The 20,084-nt window shown below is 38.4% G+C and overlaps 1 protein-coding gene across 3 annotated transcripts in view; it reads left to right on the top strand.

The window, feature by feature from the left end:
• Positions 1 to 20,084, top strand: part of LOC114652143 (nicotinamide riboside kinase 1-like) — a 71,764-nt gene that overhangs the window by 47,129 nt on the left and 4,551 nt on the right. For all 3 annotated transcript variants that reach the window (XM_051928461.1, XM_028802359.2, XM_028802360.2), the window contains exons 5-6: positions 1,811 to 1,997; positions 6,193 to 6,264. In XM_051928461.1, coding sequence (XP_051784421.1) covers positions 1,811 to 1,997; positions 6,193 to 6,264 — 259 coding nt within the window. The remainder of the gene's footprint in view (positions 1 to 1,810; positions 1,998 to 6,192; positions 6,265 to 20,084) is intronic.

The following is a 20,084-nucleotide window of genomic DNA, read 5'->3' as shown; positions in this document are numbered from 1 at the left end:
TCATTTTAAATTCATGATGTTAAGCACTTTGAACATGGAAATGGTGGTATATAAAAATGTATTATTGTCTTTTATTTTACATCACCAAGAAGCGCTCAGCTTGCAGTGTTTAGAGGTAGTCCCTTCACCCATGAGCATAAGTGCTTTTGTAATCCAAATTTTGCAGGTTCACAGCTTACAGCTGATGGTTAGCCAATGGCAGTTACCCCAGTGCAGTGCAAATGTCAGGATTTAGAATGAATAGTGGTGTGATTTCACAATAAAACAATGTCTTTTCGCAATCACAAGTGACTTTGTCTGCATTTTTTATGTGTGAACACAGCGATCACATCACTTTGTGCTTGATGGAAATCCTGTTTTTGTGGTGGGTTGTGTATTCACCATCTTATTCTAACAACTGAATGTTTTAAAGACGACAACTTAGATTAATTATATTAAAAGACAGATTTTTAGTTAGTACAGTAAATCTATATTTGATCAATATTTGATATAACCATCAGTATTTTATAAGAATGTCAAGTTCATAATATTAATTTAAGCAGTAGTGTTCTATTTTTAGGAGTATGTAACCTGCTATTTAGAATGTATTGTAATGAGAAATAAACACGATAATACATACCTTTAAAATTTATCACATTTTACAAATTCAGATTTAGAGCTGTTGCCCAGACTTCAAGAACAAGTCAGAAATGGAGTGCTAAGAACACAGCACAGCAGGCTCTTCTTCATGGAGGCATCATTGGCCAAGTTCAGAATCGGAGAGTGGGCTTGTCCAAATTTGATAGTGCTGCAATTAGGCATCTTCATCTGGCCAGTATGGTAGTGGCTGGAGGAGGTGGTAGAGTGTGCCAAGGTTGTGTCACAAGCTGAACAGGGCCAGTGGATGAGATGGAAGAGTGTGGAATAACTTAAGATCAGCTAGAAGGACATACAGGAGACAGAGATGAACAGGATTAGTTTCCTCATATAAGCAACCTATAATATCCTTTTTAACCCCCTAAAATCTCAACCAATGGGTTGGAGAAGATCCATTATGCCTTTTGTGCATGATGCCAGTAACACTCGGACACATTGTTACTGGGTGTAAAGTGAGCATGTCCCAAGGTCGTTACATCTGGAGACACAATCAAGTGCCTGGCTGCAACTCTAGAAGCTAAAATTGTATCTATCAGTACAATGCCATCCAGAACAATCAATGCAACCCAATTATTTGTTTGAGAAAGAGAAGAAAGCCTGAAGAAGATTCCTCTAAAGACCATTAATGGTGCTTTGTGGCAACATCTGCGGTAAGGTTCCAGAAGAACCTGAGGATCAGTGGCCAAACCCTGCATCAGACTATCAATTTAATGTCAGCGGCTGCAGAGAGGAATAGCTGGTAATTGTGGTTGAAGCGAAATTACCACAATTGGGTTGTTAAGTGAGTCGACAACGCAGACACAGTGGGGGATGGCTCTGAGATTTCATATCTCACTGCTGAACCTACCTGAAATGTTTTGGACCAAGTCAGCAAAATGCTGAGGATGGTAGTTGAACTTAATAACCTCAATGACATGTTTGCCTAGCCCCTATCATTGTGTGAATGGTGCAAAAACAGGTGTAAATTTCCACAATAGGGAATCTTTGAGCTGGCATTATGGACTTAACCTCAGGTCCTGTGTATTTATAAACATTCTTCCTCTGAGCTTCAAATGGTACAATTTCCAGTTGAAGATTATGGTTCTTGGATTGCACAGGTTTCTGAATATCTGCTTTTAGAAATACTAAAGTAATTTGATAACAATTCATTTTACTATGACTTAATATTTTATAGTTATAGATGCGCTGGATATGAAGAATATGATGAGCCAGATCAATGCATGGCATAGGAACCCAAAGTCATTTTTACACTCCTGTGAAATGGACAGTTTGCTTTGCAATACAGACAAAGTTTCAGTCTTGGAGATCAAAGATGAGACATATTTATTGATAATTGAAGGATTTCTTCTTTTTAATTACATGCAAGTACAAATATTAATTACTTTCATTTAAACAATAACTTTATTTGAACATTTTTATGCATATTTGTTTTTTAGATTTTTTTACAATGAAAAATTATTTATCAAAGAAATACTCCACCCAGAAATGATTATTTTTTTTGTTACTTACTGTGTTGTTTATATTTATGACATTAATCTTATGAAGAAGAAAAGTAACAAAATTACTGATCCAATATGCATAATAAGGGACTAATGTTGAAGAACTGCAAACATTATTAAAACTATGAAAAGAAAAATTCTAATTATTTGTGTTTTGTAATTCACATTTCAGATATCCAGTTATATGTTGTTTAATAAACAATTTATGGAAAAATCATTTCATGAGCATCTATTGAATGTGCTGAAAAGAGAATAAACTTTTGAATTGCAGACCCACCTTCTCTTATTCATTGGTTAGGAGTCTTGCCCAGTAATAGCTCATTCTTTGTCTACTGTTCTCTTTATGTGATATCACTATTATTGAGCATGGTCTGAGAGAACGTGTACATTGTAATCACAAGGGGCCACCACTGAGCCTCAAATCACAAGCACAATGCTACCCAACACAATTCTGGGTTCAAATAAAAGGTTTTTATTTGTTACCAACACTTTTCAAACAAAAACCACCCAAAATGCTCAAAACCAACAGATTCTCATCTGCCTTCCGCCTTCAGCTGAGTGTTGCTCACTGCTTCCTGACTCCGACTCCTCAAGATGAGGCTGCTTAAGGTATCCCGGGGTTAATCATCCAGAGCAGTTCTGGGTCAGTCGGAAACCAGGGTAGGGTAGCCTCCGCAGGCAGCGCTCCCTTGCAGCACCCAAAGACCCCAGCAGACTTGTACTTCTGGACTCAAAGTCCCATGTCACCCTGAAGGCATCTAAACTGGGTTTAGCCTAGAGGAACACTGCCATCTGCTGTGTGGGGAAAATGAACTGTTCCTGGCACTCATGTTTGCCCAGTCCACTTAACATCCTTCTCTCCATGCTGGGTCAAGTCTCGGCTCCCGCCATTCTACCAAAATGGCTTCCCATCCGGACAAGAAATCATCCTTCATCCTGGCCAGAATGCCTGATCTTCCCCTCGGGCACTTACAACATCTAACGATTAAAAGTTTTACAAGAGCAAGAGACAAAAATTATGAGGTGGAAAATATGACTTGCATTTGTGCATATCAGAAACGTTTCAATAAACAGTAGATCAATTCAGCTGTTGCTGTTTCACAAACAACTGATGAAAAACCCAGAAATGCTGAATTTGTGGCTTAACGACCAAAACGTATTACTTTAAAAAGTTTAGTTCCTTTTTAACACACTTGTATATAAGCGTATCTTCTGGCAATGGTTTATCTAATAATATTTTACCCAAAATACACATATTTGGAGCATACAACTTTACAACGGACAGCTGGATTGTGAAATGTGGATAATTAGTGATTTTTTTTCAAGGACGTTTTGATATTGTTTACTGTTGTTCAGCTTTGGTCTCTATTGGTTCCCTATTGTATCAGGAATTTTCAATCTTCATTAAAAACAATAATAATCTTCATTAAAAACAATAGAATAATATTTTTTTCTCAGTCATTACAGCAAACAATACAGGGTAAGTAACAAATAAAAAAATATTGCTTTTGGGTGGAGTATTCCTTTAAGGATTTTCTGCATAAATAATTGTAAGATGCTTTAAAAGCTTTAAAACCTGGAAAATCAATATTCAGTTTTAATTATGCTCTATATTATAAATAAGTGTTTGGTATTTTTCCTTTGAGGCCATCCCCACCATTACCTGTTGATAGGGGAAGAGCAAAAGTTTCAGATTTGTCAAAAATTTCGATCTCTACTTTTCAACAGATCTCAATGTTTTAGGGTCCCTTGATGCCAAAAACATTGGTATCTCAATGATGAGTGTTTTGTCTGTATGTATGTTTGTGTGTTATAGTTTCTTGAGGATGGTCTACAGCTAAAATGGTTGGACGTAAAAATACCAAACTCGAAACTTAAGCCTGTTAGGAGATGACAATGTGCTGATTAGTTTTTGAGCCAAATCACGCAAGAGAACGAGGCACTCTGAAATGAAGGGATTGTGTTAAAAAAATGCTTTAGTTGCCTCACATTTTTATGCAATCGTTTTGTTCACCCCACTGAATTAAAGCTGAAAGTCTGCACTTCAACTACATCTGAGTTGTTTCATTTAAAATTCATTGTGGTAATGTACAGAACCAAAATTAGAAAAAAGTTGTCTCTGTCCAAATATTTATGGACCTAACTGTATACTGTATGACACTAACATACAAATAATAAACACAGTATAAACCTTTAAAAAAGCCCCAAATTAAATAAATGTTCATAAGATGTTTATCAGGAAGATGCAAAGCTAACATGCTTAACAAGTAAAATGGAGTAATTTTGCTGTCAAGCTGACAAGCCTATTGTTTTCTAAGCAGCAATGTAATTTTTTTCTTAATCTCTTTTTCTAATTGAAAATGTAAACTATTGTAGTTAACATAAGCTTGTTTACAGATCAAACCGAGACATGCAATATGTGATTTAAAGGACAAAATAAAAAGGTCTGAATACATTAAAGCAACTTTTTCTGCTGTTTGTCTAACTGGACAGGATGATTCCTACGATTACTTTTTTCAGTTTATTACTCCATTTTCTTTATTATAATATTCTAATCTTCTCTCTGTGGAAGATTATTTGTGCCAAAATTAAATGCAATCAAACGTGTAAACTACAATATATGTAAATGCAGTGCATATGCAAGTGAGCACTTTGCATTTTAATTCATGTCAAAAGATTGTATGTCATGACTAAAAGTGACAGCTTTGTGTGTGTTACATTTTGATTTGAGACGATGCTTTATTCTTGCCAAAACTAAATATAATCAAATAACTAATCAGAATCCAAATGTGGGGCAAAGGGCATCAACAGTTGGGTAAAGAGGCATTCTAATCATGAGTGTGTTATACTTGGAAAAAAGGTCAACAGGAAGTTGATAATGGAGGGGATCCACTGTCTCATTGAATGGGTGAAAGATGGCAATCTAAATGAATGATTTCATTCTCTTGTGTGATAAAAGAAGGATAAAATTAAATAATATCTTTATTGACAGAAAGAACCTATACTTCTGTATTTGCCCTTTTTCCCATAATTGTGGGTTGGAGGTCTGGTATTATAGTATTTGTCCCATTTTTACACTATGCAGTGTAGCAGATACGCCCTTTGTCCACCTCTCGAACCCTCAGGTACCACTCCAGACACCGGATAAAAGTCCAAGACTTCTTTATTAAATAACAATAACGTGCACAAAGCACCCTCCACTCCACACTACTCATAAACTAAATCAACACAACAATAATACTCTCTTCTCCTCGCCCAGACACTTCGCCCTCCTACCTCCCAGCTCAGCTCAATGTCTGGGCTTACCCATGAGTCCTTTGTACCCCCTGACCCGGAAGTGGTTCCTGCTCAACAGTCCAATAGTTCCTTATTCCTTCTGGGTCAGGGTAAACAGTCCTTTTCTTTACCCCGGGAGCACGTGGTTTCTTCCCGTCACGTGACCATGACGTACTCCCGGGTTATAGGGCACATACGAGCCTACGAGCCCCCCTACAGCGATGCCTGGTGGCCCCCAACATATCCAGCAGGGCTGCGTATAAAAACTACATAGTCCATGAGGCCCTGCTGGAACTCGGGGGACGTTCACGCTGTTGGGAGAGCTCCTCCTGGCGGCCTGGGGGTGAGAGCCGGAACCGAAAGCCGGCAATCCACCACAGCAGATATTCTTATTATAAATTAAAAATACCATTCTTAGTTATTTTTTGTATTTTCCCCATCTATTTTATCCTTTCCATTTTGTTAAAATGATTTTATCTCCTCATATTTATTTTCAATATTCATTATTTTCTTCATTTTGTCTGTTACTTTCTTTGTATTAAGCAGCAATCTGGTATTCTGATCCATGTATGATAAGGATTAATAGTCTGTTTTATGGGTTAGGAGTATACTTTTATTAAACTGTACATATTGTTGAGTATTTTAAGTTACACAGTAAATGGGTTCCTATCATGGCACTAAAGTTTATTCTTGCTTTGCCTTCTTTCCTTTTTTATAAAGCAATTGTATACAGGCATTTCAAGAATGGTGAGTTGTAGAACTTCATGTTGTTTTTTTTCAGGCCTTTAAATGAACAGTTTAATAAAAGGTATTTCTTATCAGTACCTTATGAAGAATGCAAGAAAAGAAGAAGGTAAGGTAGTTTCTTGATTATTTGTAATAATATGGAAATAAAAATATTATGCTTAGAAAAGGACTTGTTGACCCCAACTATTGAGACTTGTTTTATTTAAAAACCTACTGCTTCGACAAATTAAAAGGAATAAATGAAAACTAAAGTAAAAGTCTAGTACATCAATAGTTTATTGACTATTGATTATCTTGTAAAAATTATACAAAAAAGAGTATGCTAAAACAAGCTTGATTGTAAAAGATTTTTATGTGAAACTGTGCTCAGCACAGAGAGCCACCAGACTCTCTTTCGTATTTCTTCTACCTAACATCCTCACTTTTCATTTGCAGTTTCTTTATCCCCTCTCAGAAAGTCAGTTTTACTTCTCTACTCCATGTTATGAAAGCCTTTCTATAAACCTTTTTCCCTCTTTTCTCATTAAACCCAAGAACACACTTTATCCTTACCTGTCCGCTGGGATACCATTTTTAAAAATATTAGTGATTCCTCTGGGGATTCTAATCATTACTTTACTAAATATAAATACAGCTTGTACATAGGCTTTATCTCACAGTTTGCAAACTAAAACCAATGAGATTTTGCTGTGCTTCTGAATGTCTTTGTTTGCTCAATCTTACTTTCTCTGGAATGCTTATGTATATGTGGTGGTGCTGGTTTTGTCCATGTTTCATCGTTCTTGTCTTTAATTTCTCATTCACTATCTTTGATGCTGTCTACTACAATATAGCCTTTATGTCTAATTTGTTTTATCCCAGTTCATTTACATTCTCTGTGTTGTGAATTCATTTGAATCATTCACTTGAAGGAACTTGCTGATTACATTTTTACTTTAATTTACCAGGTAGTTGTCTGCATCACAGATTAAAGGTGCATCCAGAGAGTCTATTCAAAATTGAGATTTTACTGTTTACTGTATGCTGACATCACCATTGTTCCTAGTGGTATGGGTGCAGAACTTGGGAAAGAGCTGGGAAGGTGTGGATTAAGATTGTTGTTGAAGTTTTTATGAATTGGCTTTGTTTTGTAGTTTTTTTTTAGCTTTTATTATTTCTGGTCTATTTATACCATTTTGGACATCTGAAACATGCTCATTCTGGTTTTTATAATTATTTATTCATACACAAATATTTTACCAACTTTAAATTCATTATTGTTTTTTGTGCCTTTTTGTTTTTCACTGGCACTACCATTTTGTGGAGCAGCTACCACAATGTCACTCAGGAAATGAACAGGAAGTGTTAGACACATGACATCACCACCGTGATGGTAGGAAAATCATTGCCATCCACTTTGTGATAATCCAGGATTGTGGATAATCCTTTGAAAGTTAGCATGCAAGTTATTTTTCATTAGTCTTTCCTGGCCAAATAATGTAGCGCTACATTTTCAAAGTGATTCTCTGGTTAGGATTAGGGTTTGAGTGTTTGAATTTGGCATAGATTTTGACTTACTTTTTATGTTCTGGCACCTTGCTATTCAAATATGCCAATCACTTTTCTGTTGGCAGAATAGTCGCTAGTTATTTCTGTAAGAGAAATATGAGAGAAGAATCAATAGATTGATGTTAAATCAATAAATTAAGATCTGGTTTTACATTTGGCAATGTCAATAATTAATTAGACAATTTAGTAAGCCTCCTTTATTGTTCTTACCTTTCTTTGTAATTATACAGTAGCTGTTAAGCTTATAATAAACACCAGGATTATAGAAGTGTGATCACTGCTTATACAGTTGCATAAAAGGATACATATATAACATGGGAGAGGAAAGTTGTTTATTGTTTGTTTACACGTTTCTAGATTTTCTTGATTTTACAAACTTTAATTTTGCATTTCACTTTTGTAATGTTAGTGTGACGTCACAGTCAGCTTGCCCTTGATGTACAGCCATGGATGAGAGACAACTAAACCACTATGTTGTAATCCAAGGCTTTTATTTCCAAACTAGTCATTTAGCCTGTTACAATAACGGGCGCTAGAACAGTAGTGCATAAACATTAGTAGGAACAGTCTATATTAAATGGCAAGGGACCTTGACCTCATTCTTTTTGTTGGTCGTATTTTTCTTTCTTTCAGCCTTTTGTTGATATTTACTTGCTGAGCTGACCGTTCTTCATGGGCTGCCGCCGTGTATTGTGTGTCTAATTTTCTGTGACAGTAATACTGTCTTGTACAGCTCTATTCAATAAGGGCGCGCACAAAAAGGCGAGCTTCAAAAGGGCGACCTCAATGGAGCGCGGCGAATAAAGGCGTTCGTAGATAATTTAGTTCAAATGGCTCTGGAATATGTGAAGAGCAACAAAGGTGAAGATCTTTATTTACACTTACCTTTATTCGCTGCGCCCAATTGAGGTCGCCCTTTTGAGGCTCGCCTTTTTGTGCGCGCCCTTATTGAAGGATGCTTGTGCGCGCCCTTATTGAAGGATACCGTCTTGTACGTCCGTAATATATCTTTAATTTTCTCTGGCAGTAATACAGGCGTGCGCGTCGGTAATATACCTCCTCTGACAGTAATACTGGCTTGTATGTGGCTGTAATATGCGTCACTGTATTGTGTACCTTTAATTTCCTCTCGCAGTAATACTGGTTTGTATTTCCGTAAAACGCCTCTAACTTTCTCTGACAGTAATATCGCGAGTCGCACCGTGCCCCGCGCATGCGCACTTCATCAGAAGACACCCACACACGGACACCTGGACGCACATAGGGATTTTATATATATATAGATGAATTAAAAACTTGTAAATACCAGATGTTTACTTGACATTGTTGTTCATGACCTTGTTACACCTTGTTCTTCAGCTGTCTGTTTACTAGCTCCTTAGAGTTCTAATTTATCTTGGCTCAGGTAAACTGTTTTATGATATCACACCTTTAAGAATAATTTCTGATGTTGTATACAGTTGGATGTCGTTGGTTCAGTTTAATGTGATAACATTTGCTTGTGGTGGAGTGCACACTTTGTCTTTGCCACATGCTCAAATGTCTATGGTACAGTGTTATCTTTGTCAGCTCTCTCTTAGGCTCTTTATTGTGTTCCACTGGAGCTTCACAGGAGAAGCATGATTCTTTCTGGCAAGAGAGTTTATGAGCTATTTCTGAGGGAAAAAACGACACCAGTTAAATAAAACTGAACTTTGATTTGACAGCATTGAAGGAAATGTGAGACACATACATTAAAAAACAGGGACCCAATGTGTTTTTAAATGCACTTGCATTGACTCACAGTATTGTGACTTTTTGGTCATTTTAGTTAATTATATACAATTTTCTCATCCTGTTTCTCTACAAAAGCATTTTAGGTGACCAAACAACTGAAAGAGGTACTGGCCATTCTCTATCCATTTTCTTAGCCATCCCTATCAAATACTGTACAAGGTCACAGGCTCAGGCTCAGTCTGTCCATGTTTAAAATTGTATTTTCCTGTTCACACTAAAGGGGCCTAGAGCCTATAATGCCATCAATGACACTGGACTGGAATCAGCCCTAGGTGGGTTACCAAATAACTTAGCAGAAAATATTAGATAGTGGGGAAAGTACCATGTGAGCTCAGCGCAGAAGTCATTATATTGAATGATTTCTAAGAGCTATTATAAAGGAATGCTAATCACTGCCCCTCTGTGATACAACAAGTAAAATGTATCAGCCTGATAACTGTGCATGTGTGTATGTGTGTGTATTGAATAAACAAAATGTATTTATTAGAATTAGCATACTATATAATTTACTTGTAGTAGAATCTGTAGTACATGAGAGCCTGTCACAAAAGTTGCAATGCTGTTAACTTCCTGGACATAGCAGATACCAGCCTCCTTCTTTAATGTGATATTATCAGAAATGGTCACCCAGGGTCTAATGAAAAACATTGGATAATGAAGTTTCACATATTCTTCTAATTACATTTCATTTGAGTCCTAGTCCATGTGTGGGATTCAATAGAAACATGATTGCCCATGAAGAAGTGTCTGTACTGATTACACTTAAATCAGTGCTGTGTCAATCAGCAGACACACTAATCAGAAATAGCTCCTGTACATAAACGAGGCAAGGTTTTAAAACAATACGCCTATCACTTTTGCTTGTGAGCCTTGCTTAGGCAAGTTTTTATCATCATTAATTTAATTGTTTACAAAATGCAGAAGTATCCTATGGGATCCATGTGGCTCATTATCAGCTGCTGTACTGTTTTCAGTATGAGTCAGGTGATACAATGAGAATGCATCAGTAAACAGCTGACATTTCAATAATGTATTTGTAGTATTATTATTCTGATATATTACATATTTCAAATTCTAATTTCACATATGATATGTAATTGTCTTTCCATAACTTTCAACATTTCTTGCCCCCAAAATATTTGTCCTTTTTTGTAGATTCATTTTGTCTTATTAGAAAAGGAATTGTCTCTGGTAAAAAGATTTCTATTTGCTAAAGAAACTACTGTAAATCTCCATTATTTGTATCATGCCCTCATTAATGCATTGCAGTGGGAGGTAACTCCTTCGCTAGTACTGTGTCAGAAAAAGTAACTGTGGTTTTAGTCTTAAGTCGTTCCTGGAATTTATTTTGTGAGGTATGTACATTTACGCTTTATGGTTCAGATATGATTTATCGTAAATGACCAACAGCCTGTTCCAGTTCACCTGCCCAGCCTGTAGCATATCTACTCACCTTTTTTTAATAACAAGATTGATCTGATTTATTCTGAATTTCAAAAAAGGTCTATTTGTTCAGTCAAAACTGTGCCCATCTTATCTAGCAGCTGTTTATCTAGCTTCCCATTGTTTTGACGATCCTGCATCCATAAGGTTGTCATAACCACCAGGCCAACTACCTGTATTCTTGATCCCATGCCTTCATTTTTGGTTAAGGCTGTTTTGCCTTTTCTTCATACTTTTACCACCAATATCACCAACACATCTCTTTATACTGGCTTGGCCCCTTCCAGCCTAAAGACAGCTATTGTTGCACCTTGTCCTCAAAAAACTATAGACCTATTCCAAACCAGCCTTTTCTTAGTAAAATTCTAGAATGTGCTGTTGTGGTCCATTTTAAAAGACCATCTTGCCTCTATTGATATGAATTCCAGTCTGGTTTTAGGGCCAATCGCTGTACGGAGACAGCACTTGTCAAGGGTGACTAATGATCTCCTAATTATAGCAAAGTGGTCTTTTAACACTAATGATTTTTTTTAGACCTCACTGCTGCTTTTGATACAGTCCATCATGACATTCTTTTGTTTAGACTTGAGAATGAGTTAAATATTACTGGAAGAGCTTTGCATGGCTTTAAATCATACTTTAAGGACCATCAGCAATTTGTTGCTTTCTGTAGGTTTAGGTATGACCCATCACAGATTTATTTACACGCCGGGCTTACGCAAACATTACTGCATCGGTTGCCTGTTTGGCTGACATCAAACACTGGTTCTCCGAAAACTTTATCAGATTAAATAGTGAAAAAACCTAGGCTTTAATTGTTGCATCTCCAGGTACTTTAAAGAAAATAGACAATTCCTCAGTAATAATCCCTGGCTTTATTACATCCTTGTGCACACACGTTAAAAATCTTGGTGTTATTCTTAATCCTACTGTCTCCTTTGATACTCATATTAGTAATATTACCAAGGTTGCCTTTTGCCACCTTAAGCAAATTTCAAGACTGTGTTCTCTGAAACTGCAGCTGAGAGGCTTATCCATGCTTTTGTCACCTTGAGACTTGACTATTGCAATGCAGTGCTGTTTGGTATCTCTGCGCAATGTCTAAATAAAGTACAATATGTACAGAATTCAGCAACAAGTGTGGTTACTTATTAAAACCCTGGGAGGATATTACTACTTCTAAAATTGCATTGGCTACCTGTTCCTTCCATAATCAATATAAACATCTCCTTCTAGTTTTGAAGGCTTTTCATGGTCTAGTTCCACTTTACTTGTCTTCTTTAATTTGTCCTTATGCTCCATCACATTCATTTCATTTTTCTGACTCCTTGTTATTAACCATTCGATTATGCAGACTGTGCACTATGGGCAGCAGGACTTTTGAGTGTATCAGGGTCATGACTATGGAATGCCCTGCCTTCAGAGCTTCGTGCATGTACTTCATTTTCTGTTTTAAAATCTAGACTTAAAACCTTAATCTTTTAATATTGCCTTTTGTTGTTCATATTAATTTGGTTTGTATATTGGATTGTTTGATTTTATGTGTATTGTTGTACAGTGGTGTTGAATACCTTGAAAGGCGCTTTGAAATAAAAATGATTATTATTTTACTCTGTGTAATATACTGTTGTGATTCTATTTGTGGACCTAGGACCTAGCAGTATAGTGGAAGTTGACATCTCCCAACAATTGCCACTTCTGTTTTTTCAAGGTTCCCAGCTTTGACAGTAGAATATATCGTTTTCTTATATTAATTTCTAATAGTGATGACACCTTGTGTTACTTTTTGTCCAGTATTGCCAGCTTATTAAACAGTCCTACTCCTGCATAAAACCGTGTAAAAGTCAAAGTCAGGTAATGAATACTTCCTAAATTTAGTGATGCTCTTAGTTGTGTTTTAAGCAGACCCTGGTGGCTTCAAAATTTTGCCTTGAAGATGTGTCAGTAATAAATTAATCAAAGTGTATTTTTCTTAATTAATCCTATAGTACTAAGAATTGTTGAACATTAAATAAATCATGCATTTCTTAAATCTGGAAATATCAAGCATATTACAGAAATATTAGATATTTTCCAGTTCCTAACACTTAATTTTATTATTCAATATTTGTTTTCTGAAAAGCAATTTAGCTTTCTGTCCACACTTGAGTTTATATTTTCAGGCTGTTTAGAATATGTAATAAGATTAAACTTCCCCACATAATTTTATCTTCTACTTCCGGGCGTCATGCTATGCTACAGCCTTTACAGAAGCTCTCTGTCTTTTTTTTTTTTTTTTAGAATTATTTTTAATTTGTTTAGAACTATTAATGTTTTAATGTTAATAATAACTTAATAATTAATGTTATGATTTATCCTGTAGATTGTTACTATACATTTTTGAATTAATTTTTAAATTAAACTGAAGAGATGCTGTTATTGACATAGACCCAAGCACCAGAACGTCTGACCTGCTTTTTGGGCAAACTGCAAACTTGATAAAAATGTCACAGGACAAGCAGAAAAGATTTGATGGCTGCTTATGTTTGTAACATTTGAGAATGTAAGAGAATCCATCCATCCATTTTCCAACCCGCTGAATCCGAACACAGGGTCACGGGGGTCTGCTGGAGCCAATCCCAGCCAACACAGGGCACAAGGCAGGAACCAATCCCGGGCAGGGTGCCAACCCACTGCAGGACACACACAAACACACCCACACACCAAGCACACACTAGGGCCAATTTAGAATCGCCAATCCACCTAACCTGCATGTCTTTGGACTGTGGGAGGAAACCGGAGCGCCCGGAGGAAACCCACGCAGACACGGGGAGAACATGCAAACTCCACGCAGGGAGGACCCGGGAATTGAACCCAGGTCCCCAGATCTCCCAACTGCGAGGCAGCAGCGCTACCCACTGCGCCACCGTGCCGCCCCTTGTAAGAGAATCTGAAAGATATATTAAATATTCCTGTATTCATCTGGTAGCACTGTGATCACTGCCACCTAAATGAGCTACATTACACCCTAACGGAGGAGTTGCTCATCTGAATATGATTAGGGCGAAGACCCGGAGCAAGGATAAAAGTAAGGTGGAAAGTATTCTGATATGGCCAGCCTCCATATAGTAAAAAATTTAAATATAGTGAAAAATGTTAGATTGTTTTTGTATAAGTATTATGCCCAGTTTGCCCGTAGCCTCGGCTGTATCCTTAAACCTGGGTCGTCAATAGTCCTGAAACCAAGGATGGACTCTCAGACACATAACAACAACATTGGTGCATCAGTAATTGCATAGTGCAGTTTATTCCAAACAACAAAGCAGTGCCCAAATAAATAAAGTTCAGTGCTGTCTTCAATAAATGATAAATAAATAATAAATATAATACAGTGATCCCTCGCTATATCGCGCTTTGCCTTTCGCGGCTTCACTCCATCGCGGATTTTATATGTAAGCATATTTAAATATATATCGCAGATTTTTTGCTGGTTCGTGGATTTCTGCAGACAATGGATCTTTTAATTTCTGGTACATGCTTCCTCAGTTGGTTTGCCCAGTTGATTTCATACAAGGGACGCTATTGGCAGATGGCTGAGAAGCTACCCAACTTACTTTTCTCCCTCTTTTGCTCTGAGTTTCTCTGATCCTGACGTAGGGGGATTGAGCAGGGGGGCTGTTCGCAAACCTAGACGATACGGACGCTCGTCTAAAAATGCTGAAAGATTATCTTCACGTTGCTATCTTTTGTGCAGCTGCTTCCTGAAACGACATGCTGCATGGTGCTTCGCATACTTAAAAGCTCGAAGGGCACGTATTGATTTTTGACTGAAAAACAAACTCTGTCTCTCTCTCTATCTGTCTCTCTCTCCCTGCTCCTGACGGAGGGGGTGTGAGCTGCCGCCTTCAACAGCTTTGTGCCGCGGTGCTTTGCATACTTAAAAGCCAAACAGCCCTATTGATTTGTTTGCTAGAGATTGTTTTCTCTATCTATGTGACATTCTGTGCTCCTGACATGCACTCCTTTGAAGAGGAAGATATGTTTGCATTCTTTTAATTGTGAGACAGAACTGTCATCTCTGTCTTGTCATGGAGCACAGTTTAAACTTTTGAAAAAGAGACAAATGTTTGTTTGCAGTGTTTGAATAACGTTCCTGTCTCTCTACAACCTCCTGTGTTTCTGCGCAAATCTGTGACCCAAGCATGACAATATAAAAATAACCATATACAGTAATCCCTCCTCCATCGCGGGGGTTGCATTCCAGAGCCACCTGCGAAATAAGAAAATCCGCGAAGTAGAAACCATATGTTTATATGGTTATTTTTATATTGTCATGCTTGGGTCACAGATTTGCGCAGAAACACAGGAGGTTGTAGAGAGACAGGAACGTTATTCAGACACTGCAAACAAACATTTGTCTCTTTTTCAAAAGTTTAAACTGTGCTCCATGACAAGACAGAGATGACAGTTCTGTCTCACAATTAAAAGAATGCAAACATATCTTCCTCTTCAAAGGAAACAGAGAGGAAAGCAAACAAATCAATAGGGCTGTTTGGCTTAAGTATGCGAAGCACTGCAGGTACAAAGCTGTTGAAGGCGGCAGCTCACACCCCCTCCGTCAGGAGAAGAGAGAGAGAGAAACAAAGTCAAAAATCAATACGTGCCCTTTGAGCTTTTAAGTATGCGAAGTACCGTGCAGCATACTTAAAAGCTACACACAGAAGGTAGCAACGTGAAGATAATCTTTCAGCATTTTTAGACGAGCGTCCGTATCGTCTAGGTGTGCGAACAGCCCCCCTGCTCACACCCCCTACGTCAGGATCACAGATAGTCAGCGCAAGAGAGAGAGACAGAAAGTAAGTTGGGTAGCTTCTCAGCCATCTGCCAATAGTGTCCCTTGTATGAAATCAACTGGGCAAACCAACTGAGAAAGCATGTACCAGAAATTAAAAGACCAATTGTCCTCAGAAATCCGCGAACCAGCAAAAAATCCGCGATATATATTTAAATATGCTTACATATAAAATCCGCGATGGAGTGAAGCCGCGAAAGGCGAAGCGCGATATAGCGAGGGATCACTGTAAACATATGGTTTCTACTTCGCGGATTTTCTTATTTCGCAGGTGGCTCTGGAACGCAACCCCCACGATGGAGGAGGGATTACTGTAAATCAATGATAAAACAATATTATTGGCATAGGTTAAAATCCAAATAAATAAATAATAATAACAGGTTAAAATCAAGGTTTAAAAAACAGTGAGGATCGGTTCTTGCATGTCTTGAGCCCCAGTGCATCCTTCCATGACCTTGATTGCTCTTCTCACCCCAGGAGTCTACTCAGTGGAAAGAGATGCACATTGGCAAGCACAGTCAACTCTATTCAACTCATTTCCCCATGTAACAAAAGGCACTATACCAGCGCTTGACCAGACACAGACAGACAAGGGAGGCACACTAATAAAAGCACAAGTTTTTATTTTTCTTCGCCTGTGGGTAACGCCTTCCCCCGTTTCCCACAGGCACAACACAGTCCCAACAAGCACTAAGTACACACAATACTTCTTCTCTCTCTTTTTCTCCACCACCCCTCTCCGGCAAACTTTGTCTCCTTCCTCCTGACTCGCTCCTGGAGTAGTGTCTGCTGGTCCCTTATATATATGTCACCCGGAAGTGCCCCAGGTGCTCGTTGACCCACTTCCGGCAGCACTTTTGACGGAAGAGCCACCCACACAGGCTCAGGGACAGTTGCAGCACATCCTGGCGGCACCCCTGCATCCCAACAGGGCTGTAACAAACTCCAATTCCCATGAAGCCCTGCGGGAGTCCAAGGTATCGCTGCCATCTAGCATTCCGGGGGAGGTGATTAGGGAATCCATTCCCGGGCTCCGGACATTTTTCATTCCCGCATTCCCAGGAATGAAACTGCTGTAATTCCTGGGAAAACGGGAACGGCCAAGCTCGCATATACAGTATAGCGTGTAAAAGTGTACTAAATCGATCAAGAAATAACAGAGTTATAGTTGAAAATAATTAAGGTGGCGCCATTGCTGCAGCTTGCACTTCATCAGATAACAGCTTTGAACAGCAACTTCAGTCTGTTGCATCTGCATTATCTGTGCCAAGAAACTTGCTATCACAGAATGATGACAAGAAACTGGATGCATCAGTAAAAGCTGAAGTGGCGGTGTTTCAGAGCAACGGCAAGCGCAGGTGTTGTTTAGAACAAGTGTATCAGTATCTGATGACTGTGCTGCCTACTGCAGTGGAGGCAGAGCGTGCTTTCTCAGCGGCTGGCGTACTCTGCATGAAGGTGCGCTCCCGCCTGGATGAACGCACGCTCGACACGTTGTGCTTTCTATGCTCTTATTACTGCAACTAACTAGATACATGTACTTATATGACAGCAAGAACTGCTTGTAGATAAGGTTAGTCTTTTATTTGTGTCAACATATTGCAGTAGTTTTATTAAAAATAAAATGTCGGTTTCTAAAACCGTTCACATGTGAGATGCCCGTGCACTGTGTCATCCCTGGGAGCCTGGGATTCCCGAATTCCCGGGAATGGATTCCCTAGAGGTGATGCTCTGTCCACACTTGCTCCCCTGGTCCTTCCAAGGCAGAGGTGTCCCGGCCGGGCAGGGGCCCAGGCCACCCATGACACCCATCACCATCCCTCAGCATCAGCAGAGGCCCTGTAAGCCCAGCTTCCTTGTCCCACTGCCATCCATCAGCATCCATGAGACCTCACTGGAGCGATCAGCTGTTCCTGTTCTTATGCAGTGCCCAGGAGCGACCCTACATCCAGATTCTCTGACCGCCTTGCCTCTTTCCCATTACACCAGCTCTGCCTCGGTCCTGACATTCTCTTTGTCTTTTTCTCAATTTTACCTACATCTTTCTCTCATTCTTTGTCTTACTTTCCTATTCAGGATCTTGTGAGTACAGGTGCTTTCATTAACATCCCACCCAGTTTCTGAGGAAATGGACTGAACTGATTATGTTTGCATGTGAATACATTATTAGTCAATTTCCCAATTAAACACTTTGGGACTGCACAGCTATGCTACTAAGTGCCCCCACATCCACTGAGCCTAAGCACACTGCCGTGGACCCCTAACACACTTCACTCTGTATGAACTGTTTCAACTTTCCCTTTGTTTCCCCCTTTCTATAATCACAAGTAAGAATCTTGTTTGTGATTATACTGCAAACTGTCTGTGTTTGGATCATGAATCACTGCAAATGATTTAGGAGTCATATATACCTTACAGTGGATTCCACACGGGTATTCCAAAGTTTTCACACATGTACATAATAAAAACCTATTGCTAGAAATTTTTAGTACATGATATGGAGTGTTATGGTATTTCAGCAGAAACAAATCCAGCCTTTGCTAAATAATGGTCCAGCCCTTAAAGGACTTCAGTGCTTGCTTAATAGTTTATATGCTATCTGTCAGCATAGCCATCTAAAGCAGGAGGGTTTGGAGCTGAACAAATGTATCTAACATATTTTTTCTTCAGAAATGTAGCAAACTCCTGTGCTGTGAATCGTGGTCCATTATAACTAACAAGGATTTCTGATATCCTATAATATTATAGAGGTTTCACATCTCTTGGATGGTCTTGTATTTGGTTGTAAAGTCCTTTATCTGCAACTTTGAACACATAAACATGTTTCCTTCACTTAAACCAGCAAGATCTACAGGTATCCATTGCCACAGTTTATTTGGAAAGATTATTGGGCGAAGTGGTGCCTGGCAAGACATTTTGTGGACACATTGAATGGACTGACAATCCTAAGTGGCACACTGATTCTGGGCCAACATTCATAAATTCAGGCAGGGACCTTCATTCTTACAGAACCAGGATAACCAGTACATAACTCTATACGCACTCTTTGGCTTAACTTAGGTAGAATAATATCTCTCATGCTGCAAGTTAAAAAACAACCTTGGTGTTTATTCAGTTTAATACTCTCATTAAAAGAGGTTGACAAATCATCATTATGAGTAATGCCCGCTGCCTTGTTTCCTTTAGTCTCCAGTTCTAGTACTATTGACAAAATAGGAAATGCTTACGTCTCCTGACAGATTTTAGTCGTAGTCACAAGTAGTGTTAACACTTGCTTAACTTCCCTTAACCACAAACTTAAAAGATAACAAATTTGACAAATGAAAGGGTACCATTTAGTCTATCAAGCTTGTTTGGTTGGCTAATAGCTACTTTATCCCAATATCTCTTTCCAGGTACTTTTTGTACTAGGGTGTTGTACCGTATTAGCCATTATGAATGTAGAGAAAAGCCAAGCAAAATGACACCTTTTATTGGCTAACTAAAAAGATTACAATATGCAAGCTTTTGAGGCAACTCAGGCCCCTTCTTCAGGCAAGACAAGCATTTTGCTTGGCTTTTCTCCAGATACTTTTTAAAAGTTTTTATGGTTTATGCTTCAGTTCTCTGACTTGATAGCTTGTTCAAGATTACCACTAATCTTTTAGTTAATAAGTTCATCCTACTTTCCGTCTTCCCCATAATTCTCAGTAGTGTTCTCCAGTATGTATATACAGCGAAAGAATAGCCATTTGCTTATTCATTCTCACCATTACATCACCATTATATCGCCAACTCCAAGTAAACCTAGAACATACCTTGTATATGTTCTTGAACAAGAGTTGTTGAACTAGAGGTAAGTGGAATATTTTTCCCTGTATCCCTCTTTTTAAATTATATAGATGATTTCCTAGTGTCTTGCTCCATTTCTGATGGAATTGCTTCAGTTTCTGGCCTTAAAACAATATGGAACACTTTTCTTGTGAGTGACTCCTTATGCGTTATGAGCTCAGCATCTGAGACATTACTAAGTAGCCCCATCTACCTTTCTCCATAAAACACACACATCTGTTTTTAGCATAGTCTTTAAGGTTAATTTATTGTTATCGTCTGTTACATTTTCTCTCAATATGGACTTTTTGACTTTGCAAAAACGGCCAATGTGCCCCTTCTTGCCCAATTTGTAACTATTTTCATCCTTATAGCTTAAGTTATCATTATGATTTTCTTCACATTAGTGGCAAGGAAGTAAGCCTTATTTTAGTAATCTACTGAGTGGCTGAAGGTCTTACACTACAGTCCCCTCTCCACTGTTCTCTGAAATGTTAATGTTCCCTCCATTTACTGTA

The sequence above is a fragment of the Erpetoichthys calabaricus genome, chromosome 5, assembly GCF_900747795.2.
Source record: "Erpetoichthys calabaricus chromosome 5, fErpCal1.3, whole genome shotgun sequence".
In the NCBI taxonomy this organism is placed as follows: domain Eukaryota; kingdom Metazoa; phylum Chordata; class Cladistia; order Polypteriformes; family Polypteridae; genus Erpetoichthys; species Erpetoichthys calabaricus.
Note: the sequence above shows the minus strand (reverse complement) of the source record. Positions and strands in the feature narration are given on the sequence as shown.